At 52.5% G+C, this 25,470-nt stretch overlaps 1 protein-coding gene across 2 annotated transcripts in view; it reads right to left on the reverse strand.

Moving 5' to 3' along the window:
- MLPH (melanophilin) overlaps window positions 1-25,470 on the reverse strand; it is a 47,236-nt gene that overhangs the window by 15,352 nt on the left and 6,414 nt on the right. The window contains exons 2-9 of one of the 2 annotated variants that reach the window (XM_069584660.1): window positions 24,714-24,847; window positions 8,788-9,009; window positions 8,520-8,632; window positions 6,428-6,466; window positions 5,716-5,819; window positions 3,735-3,854; window positions 2,594-2,798; window positions 352-491 (exon numbers count right to left, since the gene is read on the reverse strand). In XM_069584660.1, coding sequence (XP_069440761.1) covers window positions 352-491; window positions 2,594-2,798; window positions 3,735-3,854; window positions 5,716-5,819; window positions 6,428-6,466; window positions 8,520-8,632; window positions 8,788-9,009; window positions 24,714-24,823 — 1,053 coding nt within the window. In that variant the 5' untranslated portion in view covers window positions 24,824-24,847. The remainder of the gene's footprint in view (window positions 1-351; window positions 492-2,593; window positions 2,799-3,734; window positions 3,855-5,715; window positions 5,820-6,427; window positions 6,467-8,519; window positions 8,633-8,787; window positions 9,010-24,713; window positions 24,848-25,470) is intronic. The other variant, XM_069584661.1, reaches the window with a different exon arrangement.

A 25,470-nucleotide genomic window follows, 5' to 3' on the forward strand; every position in this document is an offset into this window, starting at 1 on the left:
GAGCACAGCTCAGTATTTGTAGCCCACGGGCTTAGTTGCTCCGTAGCATGCGGAATCCTCCCAGACCAGGGACCGAACCCGTGTCTCCTGCACTGGCAGGCGGATTCCTCACTACCGAGCCACCAGGGAAGCCCTGGACTGTTCACTTTAAAATGGTTAATTGTGTGCTCTGTGAATTTCATGTCAATAAAAAGTATATTTTGAAGATACCGCATCTCTGTTATGTAGGCTTGCCCATCTTGTAGTTTAAAAGTGGTGAAAGCGTTAAGCTCTCAGAGGTGAACTGACGTTAAGGTAAAAAGACTTCAGGCCCGAAGAAGCAACCAGAACGTGTTCTTTCCACCCCTTTACCTGGCTCTCAGAGGCGGTCCAGCCTTTCTGTCTGGGATGGTGAGAGGCCACTCTCTGAGTCCAGATGCTTTCTTCGTCCGAGGTGTCCACATTGGCCAGATACTGGGAGGGCAGCTGCTCATTCCTGAGGATGTTGGTCCCTTTGGAGTAAGAATGGGGTTGGGTTATGTGGAGTGAAAAACTGAAGGCCAGTGGGCGTTTTATCCAATGAAGAAAAATGAGAGATCAAAGATAACGGAGATATGATTCTATTCCACTGATGATACGGGGCTGAAGATCCCTCAACTGAGATAAGAAGGGAGCAGAGTCCTTGTTCCCCCAAGGGGAACTTCGGGGACAGAAGCCCCCGCCCCAGCCGGCACTCACTGGGGGCTCCAAGTGCTAGAAGCCAGGTGGTGCCTCGTGTGGCAGACGTGGGTCCTGGCAAGTTTCCACCCGTGGACATGACTTTGCCTCTTTCCACCTTAGTCTCTGGGGGCTGGCTCTCTTGCCAGACTAGTCGCTGATGACCGACTAGTCATCGGTGACCGACGGGTCACTGATGGTGTGGCTTCAGAGGCTTATTCCTGGGCTCTGGTGGTGGAAGATCCCCCAAGTCCTCACCAGAAAGTACCCTCCAAGCTCCAAGTTGGCCTGGGGCACACCATACACAGCCATGCCAGGACAGGGAAGGGGTGAGCTTGTGTGGGAGGACACACAGGAGCCCATGTCCCGGGAGTCAGCGTCCACAAGCTGCTCTTGTGCCTGACCCACTGCGGCGCTCTGCCGACACCCTGCACGGCCTGGGGGCGGGGCTCTGAGCTCGGATGAGGCTCTAGCCCTGCCCACCCTGTGGTTGCAGCCCAGGAGACCTGTGCTGAGGACCTGGGGAAGCCGTGCCGGACACCTGGCCTCTGTGGGCTTGTCAACGCGTGTAGCTTTAAGCCAGTCCGTTTGTGGTAAGTTGTTACTCGGCAGTAGCTAACAGATACAACAATCCCATTTAAAGTCCCCAACACTGTGGTGAGTTAGGCGCTGGCCCTGGTTTACAATGAGGGCACCGAGGCCTGGTGGTTAAGAGGCTTGATCAGGCACACACCGTACTCCTTTAAAGCTCAGACCCTGTGGCTTGTCTGATACATTTATTGAGGCAGCACTACCGATCAGTCTCCCATACTTGCTGTAAGATGCTCCCGATTTAAGAGGCGAGGTGACAGTCTTAGAGTCCATGAGATAGGGTGGCGAGTTGGCCAGCAGAGCTGGGCTTGGTACTCAGAGCTGCCGGTTCCCCCAGGCACCTGCCCCAGCTCCACAGAGTCTGTCTTCCCCTCCCCTCCCGCTGCCCCCGCCATCCGCGTGCTGGGGGTGATGAGGGATTCCGGGAGGAAATGTGCTGATCTACGTCTTCATCCAAAGACTCAGTCAATGTAGATTCACTTATCCATTGTTTGTGGGGCAATAAAAGTCCCCTCCCCACCCCCCAAATGCCTCCAGCATCTTAATGGGCGTGTGGATCATGAGATTAGAGTCCCTATAATACAATGAAAAGGGAAAATGGAAAGAAGACCCATTTCCTGGCAGACACTGTCTAACTACATTTCCCCGGGAGCTGGCCCCGCCTGCGGTCAGGTCAGGTGGGAGCACACTGTGGCGGGCAGCCTGTGCTGTCTGTGGTCTCATCGGCTTCTACATCACTCGGACACCTGACCCCCTGGACCCCGGTGCCCGCTCCCACAGGGCACAGAGACAGAGAGCGATTCGAGATTTCATCTCAAAGCCACTGACAACGAAATCAAACTGAGCGAACCCAGGGCCTCAGCACTTGCAGACCTCCCGAGTCACAGCTGGCAGGCAGGCAGCCCAGATGGACCTGCACCCTATTTCGGTCCCAGGTTTGGAACTGCCTGGTCTTGCAGTCAGGAAGGTTGGTCCAGGTGGCCGGTGACCCTAGTCATTTCAGGGACACCTGTGTGTTTCTATCCCACTCCCACTCGACGTCCCCTGTCACAGGCGGCAGTGAGCTGTGTGGCCAGCCAGGGGGTTGAGCTGGTACCTCTGAGGGTTACAGGGAGGCATCCCACCCCGGGGAGCTCCGGTGACAATGGTGTCTGCCAGGACCGTGCATGCTGGACAATCCCAGGAAGGAAGGGGCTCCTGGCAATCGGCCAGTGTCCCGGCACGGATCGGGATGGGGGGGGCAGGTTCCAGTGACCCCCTCCTCTACACCGAGCCTGTGTGGAAGACCACGGTCAAGCGCACTTACCGGGAGTGGCAGCGACCCCAGGGCCTGCAGTGCAGGACTCTCCTGGCAGGCAGAGCTCCGAGAGCTCGTCTAGTCCGGCAGGCGAGAGGCCGACCCTCTGCTCTTCTGGACGGGGGTGGCACCCGGGGGCCCTGGCATCAGCCTGGTCCAGGATCCCAGCCTCCTGGGGGGTGGTCTCCTCTGCGCAGGGGTCATCTGTGAGGGCCTGAGCACATGGGAACGGTCGGCAGGTTTCACTAGGAACAGGCAGCTCCTTGGAATGTGGGTCTTTGCAGTCCAAGGACTGAGAGTTTTCAGGTATCATTTGACCGACCAAACACAAGTCACCCCTCCTCTCCACCCCAGCAATTCAACTCCCTTTCATTTCAAAGGGCTCTGGACTTGCCACCAGAGCAGGACCACGGACCAAAGACCTGATGGGTGCCGGCTCCCAGCTCTCTGCCCTGTTGGGCCCTGCACCCAGGGGTCTGTAGATCGCCCTGGGTGGACCCCGTCCTGGGCTGGCACCACCCGCACCAGGGTGCTGAGATGTCAGGGTTCCAGCTGGGGCGCCGTCACTCTGGGGCTGGGGTGCGCCAGCCTGTCTCCAGTCCCTCATGGAAGGGATCCCGTGAGGCAGAGATCACCCCTTTTCCACGTGAGGTGGGAGGCGAGGAGCCTCACACAGGTCGCCCAGACCAAGGGCACAGAGCCAAGGAGCCGAGGGACCACACAGCCAGGCTCTCCCCGGCAGCCCTGTGGGGGCCCTGTGTCCTGGTGCGATTACCAACAGCCCCTTCCACCACAAGACCGTCCTAGCTTGGGCAATAAGGTGCAGGAGCCCTGCGGATCAGACCAGGGGTGTGGGACTCGGGGACTGTCTGACTCCTCTACCCTGCGCTCCTGCGTCACGGGGAGTCTGCCTTCATTAGACAACCCAGGCCCCTGACTCATCGGCCCTGCACCCCTCTTCTCAAAGCAGCACACCCAGGCTCTCCAGGACAGGAGGGTGTGAGGCTTCTGTACCCCGACTCCAGTTGCCTCCCCCCTCTGCTGCTATGCCCACAGGGCCATCAGACTGTCGCCCAGAATGCTGTCCTTTCCTGGGGCCCGAAAACCTGTCCCCCAGGTTAACTCAGGGGTGAAAAGAGAGTCCACTGACCTGCAGGCCGTCCGTGGCCCCTGAGACCGAGGACAGGCTTGGCGGGTGACCACAGGACGGATCAGAGTCGTCGGAGTCGGCCTCAAAGTCCCAGTCGTGGATGGGGAGGAGGCGCTTTTTCTGAGCAGGAAGAGATTCCAGGGAGAGGGGAGGGAGGGTCAGCCTGATTGGGGGGGGCAGACTTCCTGACCCCAGGCAGCAGGGGGTTGCGGGAGAGGGTGCTTCCACGGGCCCATCTGCCTTCTGTGCTAGACACGAACTCGAGCAGACCCTGAGGAGGCTCTGAGGGCCGCCCAGAGCCCACCCCCATCACAGGACCTGCACCCCCAGCCCCTCTTAGAAGAGCAGGGGCAAATACCCGCTGGGCCTCCGACGGGCACCTGGCTGCTCAGAGGTGCTGAGGTCACAGGCCCGGGCCGCAGCCTCAGGGGGCAGGCGGGGTTTCTCAGGCTAAGGGGGCCCTCCAGCCTCTCCCCCCTTGGTGAAGGAGGAGTGCCCAGCACGGGGAGGAGGTAGGGAAGGGGCCCCCAAGAGCGCCTTCACCTCTAGATTCTAGAGCAGAGCTGAGTTCCAAATCCTTCCTTCATAATGGTTTCCACCCTTCGAATGTATTTGCAGGGAATATTTCAGACACTAGAGAGCGTTTCGGGAGCCCAGTAAATAAACAGCCCAAGTACAGTGTTATTTTCGTAAGAAGATGCATGTGCTCCCCAGGGAGCAGCTGGCAGAACTGCCAGTGTGGCTCTCAGAGACCCCCTGACTCTCCAAGGGTCTCCATCCAGCACCGCCCACCCTGCCCCGCCCCTCCCCCATCCTCTTCCGTCGTCCCGTCCAGACCCCCAGAGGCTCTCTTTCCTGCCATTATCACCAAAAATAAGTTAAAAACTAAGGGAAAACAGGGCTTCCCTGGTGGCTCAGTGGCAGAATCCACCTGTCAGCGCAGGAGACACGGGTTTGATCCCTGGTGGGAAGATCACACAGGCCAAGGAGCAACTAAGCCGAAGCACCAGAATCACTGAGCCTGCGTGCTCGAGCCGGGAGCCACAGCTACTGAGCCCACGCGCTGAAGGTCCTGAAGCCCACGTGCCCCGAGCACGTGCTTTGCAACAGCAGTGAGTGAAGTCCCTCAGCCGTGTCCGACTCTTTGCACCTCCGTGGACTGTAGCCCACCAGGCTCCTCTGTCTGTGGGATTTTTCAGGCAAGAAGACTGGAGTGGGTTGCCATTTCCTTCTCCAGGGGATCTTCCCAACCCAGGGATCAAACCCAGGTCTACCACATTGTAGACAGACGCTCTACTCTCTGAGCCCCCAGGGAAGCGCTTGCAACAGCAGAGGCCTTTCCAGCGAGAAAGATGAGCGCTGCAGCTAGAGAGAAAGCCCCGCTCGCTGCAGCTAGAGAGAAAGCCCCATCGCTGCAACTAGAGAGGAAGCCCTGCAGCTAGAGAGAAAGCACCGCTCGCTGCAGCTAGAAAGCCAACATGCAGCCACAAAGCCCCGGCAGGGCCAAAAATAGCTAATAAATAAAATAAAGAACACAGTCTTAAAAAGATAGGTGAAAACAGGCATAAACCAATAAAACCAAGACTCATGGTAGGCTATAAACAAAAGCAAGAAAGTTCACAGAGAGCGGGAGGGGGCTGCTCTCCTGAAAGGCACAAAGGCTGACTCGGGGACACCGGTGCCCTCAGGACCGGTGAGCATCAGGGCTCTTGTCCGGATGGGCCAGCTGGAGGTCCCGGCAGGCCCCGCCCTCCGCTGCGTGCTCTGGGTTCCCACCGGGATACCGATGCTGAGAGCTGAGAGGACACCTGGATTTGGTACCCAGCCATCTCAGAGACAGTGGGACATGGCGGAGGCAGGCGGGTCTCCAGGCTCCTCCCAGGTTAGCTAGTGGAGGCACGCAGAGCCTGAGGTATCTCCGGAAATCAGAACAGAGGCTCCAGCTTCAGGGGGAAGTGGGCGGGGCCGGGGAAAGACCTACTTGGCTGCCGAGGGGCTGGGGCTGGGCCGCCGTGCCCCCTTCTCCATCCTCTTCAGCCTGCTCTTCCTCTCCACTTGGGTCTCCGGACATCTGCTCGGGCCCACCTGCAGTGAATGCCTGCGTGACTCCACCAGGGGGAGCGACAGGGACAAACCACCCACCCATCCGTCCATCCCCCCACCTCCACCTGCTGTGAAGCTCCCTGACCAGGCCCTTTGCTGGCCTCCAGAGCCCTATCAGAGCATCGCTTAGGGCTGGTCTGAATCACAGCAGGAAACCAACACCCCGCCTCACTTTCACCAACAGTCGCCTTCACTGACCACCTCCTAGGGATCTGAAGGCACTGCGGTGTGGTGGGCGAAGAAGCCCTGGAGCAGTCACGCTCAGCCCAATAAGCCTCTTCACCTGCACTCCATTCACCTCCTTCTCAGCAGCGGCCTGGGCTTGGGGGGCGAGGCCCAGCCGCTAGCACCCCTCCCCGCCTCTCTGCTTCTGACCCCCCCAGGCCTGCCCCCTCCTCCCCCGTTACTCCCACTGCAGCCTCATTTTCCCCTCTTTTCTCCTGTTCGCCCTGGCCTGGCCTGGGTTCTTCTCTTGACACTACCAGGATGACGCCGTGAATTCTGGGGCTCAGTCTGGCAGCCTCGGGGATGATCCCCCCTGCTCAGGGGCCGAGGGCACCCTGGCACCTCTGTGAGCAGGACGGACTTACTGCGGACGTCGGGCGCGATCCGCACTCCATCAGGTAAACCTACGATGGAGGCAAAGGCGCTGAGCAGACAGGCATTATCCTGCCCGAGCCGGGCTTCCTTTCCTGCCCCCCCACCCCCACTGCCTTCCCGTCTTGTTTCGGGGGCGAAAGAGGGGGGCGTGGGGAACGCGCCCAACCCTCTGAAGCCTCCCACGCAGGGAAGACCCCGGCGGCCCCCCGACCTGCTACCCTGCCTGGGCCGGGTTTCAAAACATTCACTTTGGTCCTTTCTTCTCTGTAAGTTTGAATACTTTTTTTAAAGGCACGACTTCCTCATTTCGCGCTCGCTTCCAGCGCCCTTTCTTGTCTGCTGCACTGATAGGGGCCAGCAGGGAGAAGGCAGCTCCCCCGACCCCATCACCCCGCCTGGGCCCGCAGCCCCCGACCGGCAGCGGCCGGAACCGGGTCTTTGGTTGCCTCACAGCGCCACCTCCTGGCCCTCAGCGGTGACAGTTCGGAAACGAGAGAGGTTGCGGGTGGTACCGGCTCCCGCAGCTCTGGGCCCTGGCTGGGCCGTCAGAATCCTCCTGGCTTTTTAACCTAAGGCGGATTCCTGAGCCCACTCGGGTCTCTAGAAATAAGCGCCCCCCACACCGGGGCAAGGCCCAGGTCCTCAGGGTTGTGATGTGGCTGTGGTTTCCCCCCGCGAGCCGGGACTTGAGATTCTCAGATGCTCCGCAGGATGGCTTTTCCCACCTTGCCTGTGGTTCCCACGCCTGAGCCCTGCGCAGGGGGCCGGACCACACTCCTGCTGCAGGAAGACCCTTCGGCTGGCTGGCTGCTGGCTGGCCGAGCCAGCACGGGGATTTACTGATAAGCTCCGGCCGAGATAGAGATATGGGTCACGGAGAAGCAGCCTAGGGAGGAGGTGGGGAATCCCCTCCAAGAATAGGGTGACGGTGCCTCCCCGTGTCCCCGGGGTACCCCTAGTGACGCTGGCTGTCTCAGCGTGGTTCTCAGGAGGATCTTTTTACTCTGAAAAATGTCTTGGTTTCGATGACTTATCACATGCCCCCACAGCCCCCACCCAGGGAAGGTCCCTCAGCCCGACGGCTGTCTGTTCCGCCAGGTGCTAAGAGCCATTACAGGTGAGGGTGCCTCTGGGTGGTCTGTGCTAAATTCAACAGTGTCCTAAGGGACTGCCCTGGCGGTCCAGTTGGCTAAGACTCCAGGCTCCCAATGCAGGGGCCTGGGTTTGACCCCTGGCCAGGGAACTAGATCCCTCATGCTGCAACTAAGGGTTCAGATGGTGCAACTGAAGATCCAAGGTGCTGCAAAGACCTAAGACCCCAAGTGCCACAACTAAGACCTGGGAAGCCAAAGGAATCTGAATGAACACAACAAAACCCGCACGGGGTGCTGAGACCCCTCTGAGACCTGGGCCAGGCCCAGTCGCGTCAAATGCCCTGGGGGTGGCCATGCCCAGCTTCTGCATCCTCCCATTAACCTGGGGCTGGAGGGGGCACAAGACACAAGGTGGCCCCTCCCCAGAAGGCCCAGGGCAGATGGCCAGGCTGGAGCACAGTGAGGACACCCTCCATCTCAGGAGCATGGCACCTTCTCTGGACCTGCAGGGGCTCCAGACCCGAGGCCTTAGTCCCCCAGGTAGAGACAGTCAAGATGCTGAGCCCCCAGACAGTGGCCTAATAGCTCCCGTAGCCTGGATGCCTGGCCAGGTGTAACGGCAGCGCTGGGGCTCAGGGGACAGGCTGACAGGCTAGTGCTTCCTGAAAACAACGCTCAGTTCTCCCCATTCAAGTCCAGGAGGAACTCCCAAGTTCAGGCAACCTCAGAGCCTTCCCTGAAATATTCGTCTACCCAAACGGCCTCAAGGTGGACCACACAGGCGAACACACGCTGAGTGGAAGAGCACAGTCTGGATTTCAAGTTCTTCATGGAATAAATACTTGGATCCAAAACATGAAGGCCACTGATTGAGTTATAATCCATCTCTTCAAGTCTTGATTATCATCAGACTCAACGGGAAATGTTTACTGAAAATACAGAGTCTAGGTGCCAAATCGGACACCTAGGGAGGAAGCCCACTCCTTACCTGCTCTCTGCAGCCGCCCACAGAGGGACCGGACCACCTGGGCACTCCCGAAGCGCTTGAAGCGGGCTCTCACGTGCCCGTAGTACCACTCCAGTGAGCCCATCTTCACGACCCTGCAGGCGGGGACACGGAGCTCAGGCTCACGCCTTGCCCTGGGGGGTGCATGCACGCGGGCACACACACACACACACATACACACACGAGTCCCTGGAAGGGACAGGCCAAGCCCCCCATCTGCAGGACCCTCCGACCTTGAGATCCCACTCACCTGGCCAGGTGGCAGGGGTCACAGAGCCAGCCTTGCTCCTCTGGGTGGGGGTGGCTGCAGCCTCTGCAAGTGAAGAGGTGGCACTCCAGGCATTGCCTCTTGGGGGTCTCAAGGAGCCGGTAGGGCTGCAGGCAGTGGGCGCAGTGGGTGTTATTCAGGTGGGCAGTGTCTGAAAGCAGCTCCCTCTTGGAGTTTTCCTTCTTAATCTTGCCCTTCAACCCCCTTTATTGGAAACAAGAAAATAATGGACTCCTTGTTTTTGCAACAAGCTTTAAATGTGTACACACATACACAGAGCTATCAAATTCAGAGATTCAGACAATAGCGACCCCAAAGTCAGGTAATGATGCCATAGGCAGGCTTTATGTCCACAGCACCACCCCATCCCACTCCAGGGAAGACCAGCAGGCTGGTTTCAAACACGTGCCATCCAGGTAGGCTGGAATCAAAACCCTGTGACTCACTTCTGTGACTCTCTATGAGGTTACGTTTTCCCAGGCAGTATGCCCATGACTTTCTTTCATTGCCAAAGGGGGCAAGTCATACAGATTCAGCCTCACGGGAGGGGGCCACCCACCACGGCCCACACAATCTCACGTGACTCAGTGTAACGGGAGGAGGATGGACAGAGGTCCTGGAGCCCAGGTTCATTCCCCAGCTCTTACCCTGAGCCCAGAGATTTTCTGATGCAAAGCCCACAGCCTGCAGGCTCTGCCCAGGCACCCTGTGCAGCTGGACAAGCATGGACCCACGGCCACTAGGACCCAGGGTCCAAGCTCCCTCAGACCAGGTGGGGTTGGCAGCTCCAAGAAACTAGCAGAGATGGGGCCGGGGGAATCCTGGAGGGGTGCACCCTTCCCTTGTCAGGCCACACGGTTATCTAGAGTAAATCTGTTGCCCAGTTTCATTGTTTAAGAAAAATTAGATCCCATAGGCTGTAACTAAGAGTTTACATGCTCTAACTAAAGATTCTGAGTGCTGCAAACAAAGACCCCTTGTGCTGCAACTAAGACCCAGCACAGCCAAATAAATAAACAGAAGAGGAGGTTAGAGAGACAGAAAATCCAGGAGGTCCTGGTCTGGTCGGAACAGCAGCAGGAGTCAGAGAGGACAGGGCGAGAAGCCTCATCCAGATGTCTGGGTGGTGCGGCCTTCTCCAGGGCCCGGCCGGCCACACCTGCTCTGCCTCTGTGGCCTGAGTGAATGGTGCTGAGCTGGGGACAATACTAGATAAGTGGAGGTCAGGTCGGGACCTGATTGTGAGAGTTGAGAAGCTCAACCCAGACCAGGTGACGGGAGCCATAAGGGTTCAGAATCACAGTGGTCCCACTGCTGCCTGGATGTGCTCAGTCCCTCGGTGGTGTCTGACTCTTTGCGACCCATGGACTGTAGCCTGCCAGGCTCCTCTGTCCCTGGGATTCTCCGGGTGAGGATACTGGAGTAGGTTGCTATTCCCTTCTCCAGGGATCTTTCCAACCCAGAGATCGAACCCAGGTCTCCTGCATTGTAGGCAGATTCTTTACTGTCTGAGTTGTCCGAATAACCTCCCTAAAAAGGCTACACAGAGAGTCCTAAGGGCAAAGTCAGACAGTATTTCCTTCTGGAGCAGGTTGAGCTGACTCCCCAAGTTGGTTTTCCAGAATAAGACTGAAGAGTCCCGGGAAAACCAGTTCTTCACACCAGCAAGTGTTCAATCGCAGGTTCCCGGTGAACTTGCCAAGTGAAACTGACTGGGAAATGTGCCCCCAACAATGAACACACTGCTCTTGTTCTGGCTGCAGAGAATATCTGCCAAATGTAATATTTTTAGTTTTAGATGAGATCAAATTAATCCATTCTTAGCGACAGAAATTAGCCAGACACTAGATGCCATTGTCTCCAGAGAACTCCGCAGAAACTGTGGTTTCTGATGGGGACGCCCCAGAGCAGGGTGGGGGTCTAAAACAAGGCGGTGATTCTACGGAGCTCGGGGAACCTCCTGATCAAGCTAGGCTTTGGCTGCGCTGCGCTGACTTCCCTCTCCCCGCTGTGCACTGAAGTACGCATGAAGACAGACGCAAAATAAGACTCTTGGCCCCAAGGCCAAGAAACACAGTCTAGAGGTAGCAGGAACCTAAAACGATTATTCACTGCCAGTCTAGATAAAACTGCCTTGACAAGGCAAAGAAAGCATCTGCCTCAGGCTTCCCACCTGGCCCTGCGGAGCACCTGGCTGGGGAAGGGCCTAGTCTTCAGCTCCACTCTTGCTGTCTCTACCTCAGCCAGAGAACCTAGAGGCCACCCCGTGGCTGGGCAGGGCCCTGTCCAGCTTCTCTCCATAAGCATCCTCATTCTCTATCCAGGTAGAGTCAGACCCCCTGGGAAAAGAGATGAGGATATGGGGAGGCAGGGGGATCTCAGGATGCAAAAGCACAGGGCGTGAGGTCCTCTTAAATAAGAGCTCACAGAGTCCAGAGGAGGTGGATGTATTTCAGGTGTTGAATTTGGGGGGAACAGATAAAGACACTCTGCTTTAGACACTTTAAAACATAACTTCTCTTCTTCACAGCTGGAGAACAGGAGGGTGGGAAGATGGGGACCCCCTGTTGGTCCAGCACCAGATGCTGGCCAGCCACAGAGCATATCCACCAACCTGGAGAATCCGAGGGGCCAGAGACACCCACAGCCTGCCAACAGCAAACGTGGGGTTGACCAGATGTCCCTGCACTGCAGGCGCTTCAGTAGGCAAAAGCCCAATGTGAAGCTTCAGGTCAAGGTCACCTTCAGGAACACAGATGCCTGGATGAGATGTACCACCAGAAAGAGAGGAAGGCTTGAAGCCACCTGTGTGCTGTGCTGAGTGGGCATAAGGGGAGGAGCAGGAGGTAAGGAGAAGCCAGGCTGAGATGGAAAGACCACAGACCACATCCACTGAGATGGAGAAGACTGGGCTAAAGTGAAGATGGAAAGGGACCGAAGTTGGCAATGAGGAGGGGAATGGGCAGAACGTCAAGCCCAGTGATTCAGAACAGTGGTCTCAAAGTGTGGTCCAGGGGCCGCCAGGGGTACCCCAGACCCCTTGACAGGGGCCACAGTGTCAAAAGTCTTTTCATAATAACACTAAAGTTTGTCTTTTCTGCTCTTGGGCCCCTGCACTGGCAGTGCAAAAGTAGTGGTGGGTGAAAGCTCTGGGCTCTCAGAACAGATCCAGCCGGAGGAACAGACTGTACCTCTGCTCTCAGAAAGGAAAGGAAAGCATGGCTTATGAAGTGTCTCTGACTGAAAGCATGTCAAGTGGGACCTCCTTGCTGGTCCAGTGGTTAAAAATCCGCCTCGCCTGCCAATGCAGGGGACACGGGTTCTTCCCGGGTCCGTGAAGATCCCACATGCCACCAGGCCACTAAGCCCACGTGCGACAACTACTGAGCTGTGAGCTGCAGCTACTGAAGCCTGCCTGCCCTGTTGTTCAGTCGCTCAGTCATGTCTGACTCTGCAACCCCACGGGCTGCAGCATGTCAGGCTTCCCTGTCCTTCACCATTTTCCAGAGCTCGCTCAAACTCATGTCCAATGAGTCGGTGATGCCATCCAACCTTCTCATCCTCTGTCACCCCCTTCTCCTCATGCCCTCCATGTGTCCCAACATCAGAGTCTTTTCCAATGAGTTGGGTCTTCGCATCAGGTGGCCAAAGTATTGTTGGAGCTTCAGCTTCAACCTCAGTCCTTCAAGTGAATATTCAGGGATGACTTCCTTTAGGATGGACTGGCCCTAGAGTTCCACAACAAGAGAAGCCATCGCAATGAGAAGCCCTCACACGGCAGTGAAGAATAGCCGCTGCTCACTGCAACCAGAAAAAGCCTGCAGGCAGCAACAAAGACCCAGCACAGCCCAAAATAAACTAATTAATTAATTAAGGAGTATGTCAAGTGATGGTATTAGTTGCTGGTGACAAAATCCAGGCTTTCAAGCTCAGAGAAGACTTTTGGAAGATTTTTATGTCTCTGCTGCCCTGAGCTTCAGAGTTTTCTGTCACAGAGAGGTTTCTGATGAGAGCAGCAGTGATAATGATGACTGCGATTGCTTTGGTTATGTATAATGAAATGTACTGACATCGGGGAAGCCTGCACAGGTGTCACCAAAGCACATGTGGATAGAAGAACCATTCCACGTGTGACATAGACCAGCGGATTTTAATGTAACGGGAAGGGAAAGTTCATTGACATGGTTTCAGATTCCACATTACAACTTCAAGAAACTACCAGTCACAAGGTTTTCAGGTATTGTCAGAACACAACACCCATAATCATCTGGAAAGGCTCCTCCTTCTTTTTCTTACTACATCTGTATGAAGTCCGATTTTCTTCAACAACACATGAAAACACCCTGAGTGCAGAGGAAATAACAGAATTCAGTCATCTCCAATCATGCCAGACATGGAAGGGGTTTTCAAAAAACACAGAACAATGCCATTGTCCTCATTTATGTGTTTGCTTTGGAAAAATTTATTTTTCATAACATTTTTATTATGTTATAAGGGGACTACTGTTCTTTTAAATAAATGAACAACTACTTTTTAAATGTCCAGTTTCAATTTTTGACGGGTAAGTATAGACAGATATAACCCAGGTAAGCAAAACCTCTTTGGACTTTTCAAAAATTTAAGAATCTATCAGGGCAAAATGCTTGAGAACCACTTATTTTGAAGCCACACGTTTACTCTCCTGAATGCAGAGGAAACGGCTGAAGAGACAGGAGTGCGGAGAGAAGATGATGGCCAGGACAGAGAAGGGCAAACATCTGGCAGGTAATTCAGGCACACCTTGGAGTTACTGTGGGTTTGGACCAGACCACCACAATAAAGCGAGTACTGCGATAAAGTGAGTCACAGGAATTTCTTGGTTTCCCAGTGCAAATAAAAGTTACGTCTACACTATACTGAGGTTTAGTCGGTATGCAACAGCATTATGGCTGAAAAAATGATGCACATACTTCAGAGCACTTAAGCGTTATAAATTGTTAACCATCTTCTGAGTCCTGTTCTGTCTGATGGTGGAGGGACAGCTCTGTGTTGATGTTTGCTGACTGATCAGGGAAGTAGTTGCTGAAGGCTGGGGTGGCAGCTTCCTAAAATAAGACAATGAAGTCTGCTCTGTGGATTGACTCTTCCTTTCATGGACAGATTTTTTATAGCATGCAATGCTATTTGACAGCAATTTACCTACAGTAGAACTTCTTTCAAAATTGGAGTTAATTCTCTCAAATTCTGTTTTTGCTTTGCCAACCAAGTTTATGAATATTCTAAATGCTTTTTTAAAAATTTATCATTTCAACAACCTTTACACCATCTTCACCAGGATAGACCTATCTCAAGAAACCACTTTCTTTGCTCATTCGTAAGAAGCTACTCCTCATCTGTTTAAGTTGGACCATGAGATTGCATCAATTCCCTCACATCTCAGGCTCCACCTCTCATTCCAGTTTTCTTGATACTTCCATCACATCTGCAGTGATTTCCTGCACTGAAGTCTTGAACTCCTTAAAGCCACCTGTGAGGGCTGGAATCAACTTCTTCCACACCTGCTAGTGTTGATACTTTGGCCTCTTCCATGAATCACGGGTGTTCTTCAAAGCATCTAGAATGACAAGTCTCTTCCAAAAGGTTTTCCATTTGTTTTCCCCAGATCTATCCGAGGAATCACTATCTACAGCAGCTATAGCCTCCTGAAAGAGATTTCTTAAAGAATAAGACTTGAAAGCAACATTCCTCCTTGAACCATGGGCTGCAGGGTGGATGTGTGTAATAAAGTATGAAAACTCTATTAATATCATTGTTCATCTCCATAAGAGCTCTTGGGAGATGTTTCCCATTGTCAGTGAGTAGTCATATTTTGAAAGGAATCTTTTTCTGAGCAGTGGGTCTCATCAGTGAGCTTAAAATATCCAGTGAACCATACTGTAAACAGATGCGCTGTCCTTCCAGGCTCTGCTGCTCCGTTTATAGAGCATAGACACAGTGGATCTGGCAGCTCTTCAGGGCCTTGGGATTTTCACAGTGGTAAATGAGCACTGGCTTCAGCTTAAAGTCATCAGCTGCATTAGCCCCTAAAAGAGGGGCAGCCTGACCTTTGGCACTTTGAAGCCAGGCATTGACTTCTCCTCTCTAGCTATGAAAGTTCTAGATGGCATCTAAAATCAAGGTGTTGGCAGCAGTGTGATCCTTCCTGGAGGCTCTGGGGGAAGGTCTGGTCCCTTGTTTTTTCCAGCTTCTAGAAGGCACCTGCATTCTCTGGCTCACGGCTCTTCTTCCATCTTCAGAGTCAGCAGTGGTAGGTTGAGTCCTTCTCACAATAAATGACACTTATACATTGTCCTGTCTCCCCCTTCCTTTTATTTATCAGGCTCCTTGTGATCACACTGATCTACCTGGTTAACCCGATTGGCCCCCCGCATCCAGGCCCCTGACTAGCAGGTTTTATTGCACCTGCAATTTTTATTCCCCTTTGCCACATAGCCCAACATACTCATAGATTGGGGGATTAGGAAATGGGCATGTTTTGGGGTTTGTTATTCTCCCAGGTTTCAGAGGGGAAAGTGTGTAAGCAGAGATCTTACTCCCAACCGAGAGATTTCAAGTATGAACTTCCTACCCCCTGTCCTTCCTGAGAAAATCGAATCTCTAGTATGACCCTTAAGAATGAGTGTGAAAGAACCAATGGGACACAGAACTGAGGGACAATAGTATTAAAAGTATGTCAACCAAATGAAACATAAGTGTCCGAGAGAATTGCTGAAAGAGGACAAGCTTCAAGCAGTAAGGATCAAAAGAAAGTACATGATCCAAGGTCCTGACTATACGAATAAGTGTCAGGAATTATAATGAGGGAAATGGAAACTTGCTGAAGTTCAGTGGTTTTTCCAGCAGTCATGTATGCATGTGAGAGTTGGACCATAGAGAAGATTGGGCCTGGAAGAGTTGATGCTTTCAAACTGGGGTGCTGGAGAAGACTCTTGAGGGGCCCTTGGACAGCAAGGAGATTAAACCAGTTAATCCTAAAGGAAACCTACCCTGAATATCCATTGAAGGACTCATGCTGAAGCTGAAGCTCCAACATTTTGGCCACCCAGTGCAAAGAGTTGACTCATTGGAAAGGACCTTGATGCTGAGAAAGATTGAAGGCAGGAGGAGAAGGGACAGCCGACGATGAGATGGTTGGATGGCATCACCGACTCGGCGGACTTGAGTTTGAGCAACTCCAGGACATGTGAGGGACAGAGGAGCCTGGAGTGCTGCAGTGCATAAGTTGCAAAGAGTTGGACACGACTTAGTGACTGAACAACAGCAAAGTTCTTTGAACTCTTCCGAACAGAGTGAGCAAACGATGAAAAAGAAGGATAAAGAGGAACTATCTAGTGATGTGTGAACAACAGACCGCTGGGAGGGAGCCTCACCGAAATCTCGTAAGTGATCTCAGACCAAAGTTAATCTCCAGGCTGTGCTGGCAGCTGACTTCCTGGTTGAGCTTCTGTGTTTTCAGCCCTGGAGTTGTCTGTCAGTGGTGCTAAGTGGCCCAGCAAAGGGCGACTTCAAATTCCTTGTTATCTATTTATTTTTAAAGCAAGTCATGGTTTGCAAGCCATGCCTCACACCAGGAGATCTTTCATGGGTAATCTCAGGCATTTGGGCTTGTTTGCAAAGATTACAAATCCACATCACCACCTGTTTGCCTTTCTGGGGACGGTTCACAGCCTAATATTTGACTTGTGGGCTGTGCCCTTGAAAACAGTGTTCTATGAAGGAAAATTCGAGTCCTCACCCAGCGAGATGAGTCACCCATGCATTCTCATTTACCCCTTTCCTTTTTAAACCTGGGGGTTTCCGTGTTTTTCTAATTTGGAAACTTCTTGATCATTCCAATTTTAAGACTTTCTTTATAGGTCAAAGATATAACTCATTGCCATTTCTGTTAAAACTTTCTTTTAATTTTTTAAAAATTAAACATTGTCTTTTTAAATTCAGAGGTACATATTTAGTCAATACTTATTGATATGTTGTGCTGTGATTCTACCTGTCTTGTCACATGTAGGTTTTTCCGCCTCAAGATTAGGTACATGTTTATCTATATTTTCTCCCAGTAACTTCCATAGTTTCATGCTTTACATTTTTAATATATCAATTAGAAATTGAACTTAGGTCACACTCCCTCCCCCAGTCTTGCACTCATGGTCAGCTGTCCCGACACTCAGCTTTAATTAATCCTTCCCTTTCTCACTGATATGAAACGCTGCCACTGTACTGGAAACTGTTACACACACTTGGTCGCATTTTAGAACCTTCATGTTGGTTCACTGACTACTTACATCCGTGGAAGGCCCATGTTATGCTAATTAATGCACCATTAAATACTTTTTGTTATCTCCTGGAATGCGGCCCTGCTGATTAGTCTTATTTAAATTGCTGTGTCTTACGTCTTCATTTTCTATAATGTTTTTTTTTTCATATTCCCCCAAATGCCTTAGGAATTTGACACTAATTTCTCAAGAGCCAACACCATTACAGCATTCTTCCCATACAGAGGATGGGATACCATTTGTTACAATTTACAGTTTTGGCATGTTGTTTAGTGATGTTTTATACTACTCTTTATATGGCTATGACATGTTTCTTTTTTTATTGGAGTATAATTTCTTTACTTTTCTTTGTGTTCTGTTGGTCTCTGCTGTGCAATGAAGTGAGTCAGCCCTATGTATACTGATAGTGCCTCCCTCTTAGACGTCCCACCCACTCCCCCATCTAGGTTATCGTAGAACACTGAATTCAGCTACCTGTGCTATTCAGCAGGATCTCACTAGCTATCTATTTTATACATGGGAGTGTGTTTATGTCAAAGCTAATCTCCCAATTCACCTCACCTTCCCCTTCCTCCTTAGGTACTTCATATTTTTTTTTTATAAATAGGATTTTTCTATGTACATTCTAATTGGTTACATCTGATGTCTACAAAGGGGACACTGATTTTCTGCTGGGAGCCAGCACAGGCCATCCCACCCCTGACAAGGTCATGTGAAAGAGAACTGTTAAGCAAGGCTTCAGGACTCGAGGGGCTCCCTAGACCAGCTCGAGCATCTACCCCCAAACCAGAATCTGTCTGTCTTACTATTTTGTGCCTTTCACCAACTCTCCTGACATTAACCGGGGGCTATCCACGACCACATTTCTCTGGAGAAAATCAACTTAGGGCTCTAACTAATAAGTCTCCTGGACATGAGAGGAATATTTCAAATCTAACCCTCTCTGTTAGCATTCTAGCTTACTTGGCAGGTTTATCCAGACTCTTGCAGCTACACATGTGATTGTTCACAGCCTCCCAACTGTGAGAGGCATGGGAAGCCTAAAATATAGAGCCTTTCAAAGAGTTAAAAGTTATTAGAGTAGGGCTGGTGTAAGATTTCATTATTGGGCCAATGCTTGTTGCTGAGTTCCCATATCTCTTATCCACTGAGCACCTGGGAGTGCATTAGTTAACATAGTTGGAATGTAAGAAAAATAAGTGTAGCCTTGAATTTAACCACATCAGACCTTTGAGCTAATTGGTTCTTTCTTGTAACTCACTGCACCTTTGCTCTGTGAGAAATGTAACTCTGTTTAGCATTTTCTGAGGCTGACATAGATTAGAAATATAAAGAAAAAACACTTTGAGGGAAAATAAGTTTTCTAGTTGAGCTGCCTTTATCAAAAGAGGGTCATAAAATGTTCACAGGCCTTCAAGGCCAGAAGATAATGTACACAACATCATTTGTGGGAAAGGTTTGCAGAAAAAATCCTGGTTTTTATAAGGGCAAAACTGCTGGAATGTTTGGGCTGACTCTGTATGACCTTGCCTCTTTCATTTCCCTCTATGTACAAGTTGAGGTATAAAAGTCCCTTTTGAAAATAAAGTAAGGGGCCTCGCTCAAAAAAGCTTGGTCACCTGTGTCTTTTTTTTTTTTTTTCTTTCTCTTACTCTCTTTTTCAGGCTGATCTCTTAGAGCATAACGGCTCCCTGTGTTCACTTATCTGCCCGGGTTTCTAAGACCTGAACAGGAAGACGTTCTGTGTCTTCACTCCCTCAGGAGACGGGGAGGGAACCTGTGGCCTCCGTGAACAGGGCAAGCTCCTTGTCTTGGGGCTTTATTGGCTTTCTGTGTAAACCAAGGAATATCAGCCCCTTTCTCTCCTCTATTCGTCTCTCATTCATTCATTCATTCACCAACGCTGTTTCTCCTTCAGGTTCCCCTGGATCCTGCGGGGGCTAGACCCTGGCAGTTTTCTTTTATATTCTTGTATCTTATATAGCTAGACTACTAAATTCTCCCTTAAAAAAATTTTTTTTTTAGGTAACTATCTTAGTTTTTATCTTCTGCAGGTAATAGTTTTGGATTTCCTTGTCCATTGGTATACTGCTTATTTTGTTACTTTCTCTAATTGCACTGGCTAATAGATGGAGAAGGCAATGGCACCCCGCTCCAGTGTTCTTGCCTGGAGAATCCCAGGGGCAGGGGAGCCTGGTGGGCTGCCGTCTATGGGGTCGCACAGAGTTGGACACGACTTAAGTGACTCAGCAGCAACAGCAGCAGCAGCAGCAGCACTAACAGAACATGCTAAATTGGTCACGATAAGCGGCAATGAAAGAAATTCTTTTCTTGTTTCTAACATTAATATATCATGATGGCTATTGTTTGAAGCATTTTTTCATCATGTTAAAAAAGTATCCTTTAATTTCAATTTTATTACTTAAAAAAATCATCAAAAATAGTGCGCTATCAAACATTCTTCCACAGTGCTGAGATAAGCATAAGTTCTGTCTCCTTAGCCTGTGATGTCCAATACAATTTCAGTGATGACAGAAATGTTCCATATTTGTTGGTCCAGTGTGGCAGCCACTATCCCTATGTGTGGCTGCTGAAAACTTGACATATGACTATTGAGACAGGAGAACTGGTTTTTAAGTTGTATTCAATTAAGTTAAACAGACACATGCGGCTAGTGGCTTCCATTACAGCCTTAGGCATATTAAAATGGTGATTTAACTGAGCTGTATTTTCCCTCCTTTATCTTTGTTAATATAGGGTATCAGAGTGAGCCTAACGAACATGTTTTTTCCTGGTCTGAAGCAGTTTAAACAGTGTAGGAATTCTCTGTCCTTCGGGTATGTGAAAGATTAAAGATCTGAAGCGGCCCAGATGCTTTCATGGACGTTGAGAAGACATGTCTTAGGCAACTTACTCCTTTAACGCACCAGAAGGAGGAAGAGGGGCCTTCAAAGTAACCACAGGGAAAAGCCAGGAAGGTGTGGGAAAAGGAACACGCCAGTTACAGACACGGGATCGGTGAGGAGGGCAGAGTTCAAGGTCAGGGAAAACTAGGGTCTGAGAAGGGGCTTTGACTGGGCCCCGAGGCGTAGCTGCCAAGACAGACCAGTGGAACAGGAGGCAGTTGGAAGGATGTGAAGCGCTTGGATCATTTGAAGTTAAGGGAGCAAGGTGTGCCAGCATTTAGCAGGGCGCTGGGGCCAAAGGAAAGGCTTTCTGTGTTTTTTGTTTCTTCTTGCTTTTGCTTTGTTTGTTTCAATGTGGTGCTAGACCCTTCTGACATTCCAAGCAGGAGCCAGAGGGCAGAGAGGGGGTAGCTGAGGCAGCTCCAGGAGCTGGGAGCAGAGGAAAGGTCCAGAGGACCCGGAGGCGAGGTACTCGGAGGCGAGGACCCGGAGAGGGAAGACAGGGTGGCTGTGAATACGGTAAGTGCAGGGATGGGGGAGGTGATGCCTGGCAGCCTCGAGGCTTCTGTGAGGAAGCAGGCGAGTTCATTCCAAGGCCTGGGGTCTTGGCGGGGAGTGAAGGCTTGATGAGCTGCCTAACGGCTTCTGTGCGTTTTGGGGTTTGGGGTCCTCTGGAGCGCAGCCCTGTGTTCTGAGGGGAAGCCGAGAATAACACCACACTCCGCACAGTAAATACCCACTCCCCAGTCTCTGGTCACATAAGCCAACTTCAGGGAGACGTTATATCTGCTTGGGGCTAAATCAGAGGCTATACGGCCCCCCTTCCTCCTTACATTCCCAAAATAGTCCGCAAAGAAAGCTGTTTGGAAGCTCCACAGGCCTCTGTCACTCAGGAGCTAGCCTCCCAGGGACATCCTCCTGGTCAGTTTGGAGGGGAGCTGTCCGAGAGGTCTACCAGCAGACCTGGTGGCCCCTGGAACAAATGGGTTCTATGTGGCACATCTTGTTAGGAGGCTCACAGCGAACACAGACCAAGATGCTCCAGCTGGTGCCCTTCAACACTGGCTGGCATCTGTCTTCCCCACAGGGCCGCAAGTGTCCCCCACAAACGGCAGGAGGTCAGGCCTGGCCGAGGGGTGAGAGGCTTTCATGTTGTGGGGATGGTCCACCGGGCACTGGGCATTGGGCATTGGGTCAGGGCCTGGGCCAGCTCACAGGTCACTCACTTTGACAGAAGTCAAAGTGCCGGTCCCTTCCACCACGTGGGAGAGGGTGCTGGACCCTTCACCCAGGCCCTGCCCCAGTATCCTTTACAGGGGGTGCTCCCACCTGGGGAGAAAAACCGAACAGCAACCCAGCTAACACACACTTCTTTTCACTCTGTAAATATGAAATGGAACGCATTTTTGTTTGATTGTTTCCTAATTGGTATATTTTGTGAATCATCTCTCAGTAAATCGACCTTGCGGCTGGTGAACCGACCTTGAGCGCACACATTGTGTCCATCTGATGTGTATTCAGGGTGGGAAAGTTCTTTCCAAGTAATGAATATGTTTGGGTCTTGGCTTCACAGTTTTTTCTCCTCTATTGACTTTGTTCTCTCAATGACCTTGGTAAGGTTTTGAGCTGGCCCATCCACTTGGCCTCTCTTTTGTGTGTCGAAGACATCACAGACTCATCTGATTGCTCTTTTGTGTGTCGAAGACATCACAGACTCATCTGATTGCTGTGCATCTGAAACTAACACAGCCTTGTAAATCAACTATATTTCAATAACAATTTAAAAAACCCTGCTCACCTGAACAACCCCTGAGCCGCTCAGTTTATTACAGGCCCCCGCTCAGTGCTCAGCTGAGGGCCAGTGCCTGCATGCAGGCAGTTGTGATTCAGAGACTAGAGACCCAGGAACTGGGAGAGCCCATGAGGACCCCAAGGGATCATGCAGAAACCCCAGTGTGCTACAGAGACTGGGATATTGTGGTTGCAGGAAATGGATGGTTAACATTGAAACTGGTTAAATGCAGATTAACATTGAGATGAGGCCAGGAAGAAGGAGGTTTATGATTTTTAAAATGTCTTCAGTTTCATAACAGACTGCTGGTATTTTAGCCAATGCACTCTACAGAACCAATGTCAGTGTCCAAACGCCAAACAGTCTGTATTCTGAGCTGTGCCCTTCCTGAGTCTCAGCCCCACCTGAGTGGAACGTGAACCCGTGGGCTCTAGTCTCACGGAGCCGCATGACCACATGCCTGGGTCTTGCTCCTGGGGGTCAGGGGGACACTGGGGAAAAGGCTTGTCACAGGCAGATGTGGCTTCACTTCTTGCTGCACGGATAACCAATGACACCCAGCAAAAGACAAGCACGTCGGTGTTTCCATGAACGCCCTCCGCTTAGCCCCGCGGCTTACCTCTTCCAAGCGCGTCACCAACGGCCCGGTGCGCCACGCGCATCCCCAGCGGCCCGGTGCGCACAGGAGGAGTGAACACAGGAGCACTTCCGGGGCTCCAGCATCCTCGCCTTGGCTCTGCTGTGGATTCTCCCAACCACCACCTCTCCGCACGCGGACACTCCCAGGGACCACGTCCTGCGCTATTGTATTTAACAAGCGCACCCCTAATTGTCACATGTCTGGCCGAGAAGACACTAAATTCTGAGCAAAAGGCTTCGGGGACTTCTGAACAAGGATGTCACCCTGACCTTAAATGAGTGACCAGGGACCTGACCTGATCCACGGGCCCCCCAGGAGAGGGGGTGTCACCAGTGGGATCCTTTGGAGACTTCCTTTCTAGCAGTAACTGGAGGCTACCAGGGCGTGTCTCCCTTTTGCAACCTGAAATGACTGCAAGAAATATGGAAAATAGGGTGCTGGGGATCTGGAGGGTGCGGTGCTCCCTGTAGGCAAGAAACAGGAATTTCTGCAAAACTACCTGGGGTCTGTCTGGACAGAGGGAGGGGCTGACGCCCTCAAAGGTCTCCCTGGAGAACTGGGATCCCCCGCCCTCCGATCAACCTGTGCTTCTATAAAGGTGTGGAATGGGAGGGTCTGAGCTGCCATTAAAAATAAGAGTGACAACGGCTGGGCTGCTTGGAGGGGCTGTGATCCCCAGACAGGAAAGACCAGGCAGGCTCTGTCACTAAGAGTGTTGGCTCTGAACCCGGGCGCAGCCTCCAGGTTGAGGCAAAGACAGGAGACACGAGGCAAGGTGGGCGCCTGCCCCAGTCAGCACCAGGACGATGCCCAAGGCTGGCTCTGGGCCCTGGTCCTGGGGTGGCAGCAACTGATGGGAGTCAGGGCTCCAGACACCAGTGGGGTGAAAGCTGCTTCATAATGAAAACCCTGGGGGTGACCTGCAGCCCAGGACAGAGCAGAGGGGAGGGGGGCTGCACAGAGAGGCAGCAAGAAGCCTCCTGGTACTGCCCCAGCCCCCTTCCCACCATCACCAGGGGGTGCTGGGCTCCACTGAACTTGTTTCACTAGACAGCTTGTCAACACCTTGACTTCCGAGCTCCAGGCCCAGCAGAGAGCTGTGTGCTTGCTTTAGGCTGTGGAGTTTGGCGTGATTACAGCAGCCACGACCTCTGTAGGTGGACACTCCCACAGTCCTGTCTCACTGGGCTCCCGTCCAGTGTGTGCGGGGCCGCCCCGTCCACCTCATGTCTAACAGGCCACCCAGTGTCCACAGATCTGTGTCCTGGTTCCCTCCACCCTTGCTCCGCCCTCAGCTTCCCCGTGTGAGGTGAGGACCCCTCCAAACCCACAGTTACTCAGGCCCTGACTCTGGAGTCATCCGAGACCCCAACACCACCCCTAAAATCAAGACCCCACAGCCAGCCCTTCAGCAAACTTTCTGGCTCCCCCTTGACAGCTCATCTGACCGCTTCTCAGTAGCCTGCTGGCTGCAGAGCAGAATCTGGGTCTTGTTACTCCCTCGCCTAAAGGCCTGCAGCCACACAGAGAACAGCCAGTCCATGTCTTGCTGGACCCTCAGCCTCGTGATTGCCTGCACCTCACCCCAGCTCTGACCTCCTCTCTGCCCTCAACCCTGGCAGGAGCCTTTCAGGCCTTTCCCTTGGCCACTTCCCACCTGCCTTGAGTCTTCACTTAAAGTCTCCTCTGCAATAGGCCTGCCAACCCACAAAACACCCCGAGGCAACAAGGGAGCCCGGGAGACGGCTAAGCCTTGGAGGTTCAGCGGAGGAAGAAGCAAAGCAGAGAAGAACATGTAACGCCAAGGGGGCTTTAGCTCAGCCCACGGGAGCGGCCTGCAAGAGGGCGCTGGGGCCTCCGCAGTGAGGATGGGGCGCCCCCAGCTCTGCTGGGAAGAGGCAAAAGCCTGCCTTTGTCCTGAAGGCCCTTGATCCCGGCTCCCGGGTGTTGCAGGTCAGCACCAAGACTTTCCCTCTTCACCACCTTTATTCATGCGAGGCTGTGGTCTCAGCATTAGCAGAGAAGGTCACCCTGGCGCTGGATCAAGTTGAAATAAAACTATTTAGGGAACGCCTGACCATCGGGAGGGAAGTCGGAGCTCCTTGTTTTAATTAGGGGGAACTGAGGTCAGAAAGCACGTGACTTTCACCCAGCGTCCTCCACTGAGTTAGTGCCGTCTGCCTGCCCAGAGACCTCCAAGGGGCCAGCCCCTCCAGAGGATGCTGGGACCACGAAGCAAGGGTCCTGCCACACACACTTACTCTAGTCTTTCCTCTTCTTTCCTTCGAAGGTCGAAGTCCCGTTGAACCACCTCCCAGACGTGCTTGGCCTCTTCATCCGTGAGCTTGGAAAGATCCAGTGTCTTCCCCATCTCTGCTGCTCCTCAAGGTCACACCTGGAGTAACACAGGGCCCAGGGGTCAGCCCAGGAAGCCCGTGAGGGTGCCGGCCGAGTCACAGAGGAAGAGACAATGCAGAAAACACCGATTTCCCAGGAGCTGGACCTGGGTTAGGTCGTTTTTGAAAACAGGCAAATTTGCGTCTGGAAACATGCACAGTCAAAATAAGGGAACCCACGTGTAGAGTCCCCACAGCTCAGAGTCGGAATTCAGATGACACTGTGCCCTTTCTGGACACTCAAGATCTCAATTCACATCAAGAAGACAAAGGAAGGAAAAACCCGGCTGTCACAAACCAAGAGAAGCAGAACTTTACCACCTTTCTCGCTACTCAGGGTGCGCTCCGTGGACCAGCAGCATCTCCCGGAGCCTGTGAGAAATGCAGACTCCCAGGCCCGGGCCCTCCTGATTCAGAATCTGCGTTCTGACAAGGTCCTCGAGGGGTCCTCCACCTGCCTCCCCTTCCCCCAGCACGCCCACCTGCTAACAGCTAGCGGAGCATCATTCCATATATCGTGATGACCGCGACGCCCCCCTGGCACTCAGGCACACATTTTGGTGCCCCCCCCCCCCGGTCTGTAGCAGGTGGACCGCAGACCCTTGGCCAGAGACCACGATTG

The sequence above is a fragment of the Ovis canadensis genome, chromosome 1 (genome assembly GCF_042477335.2).
Source record: "Ovis canadensis isolate MfBH-ARS-UI-01 breed Bighorn chromosome 1, ARS-UI_OviCan_v2, whole genome shotgun sequence".
Lineage (NCBI taxonomy): Eukaryota > Metazoa > Chordata > Mammalia > Artiodactyla > Bovidae > Ovis > Ovis canadensis.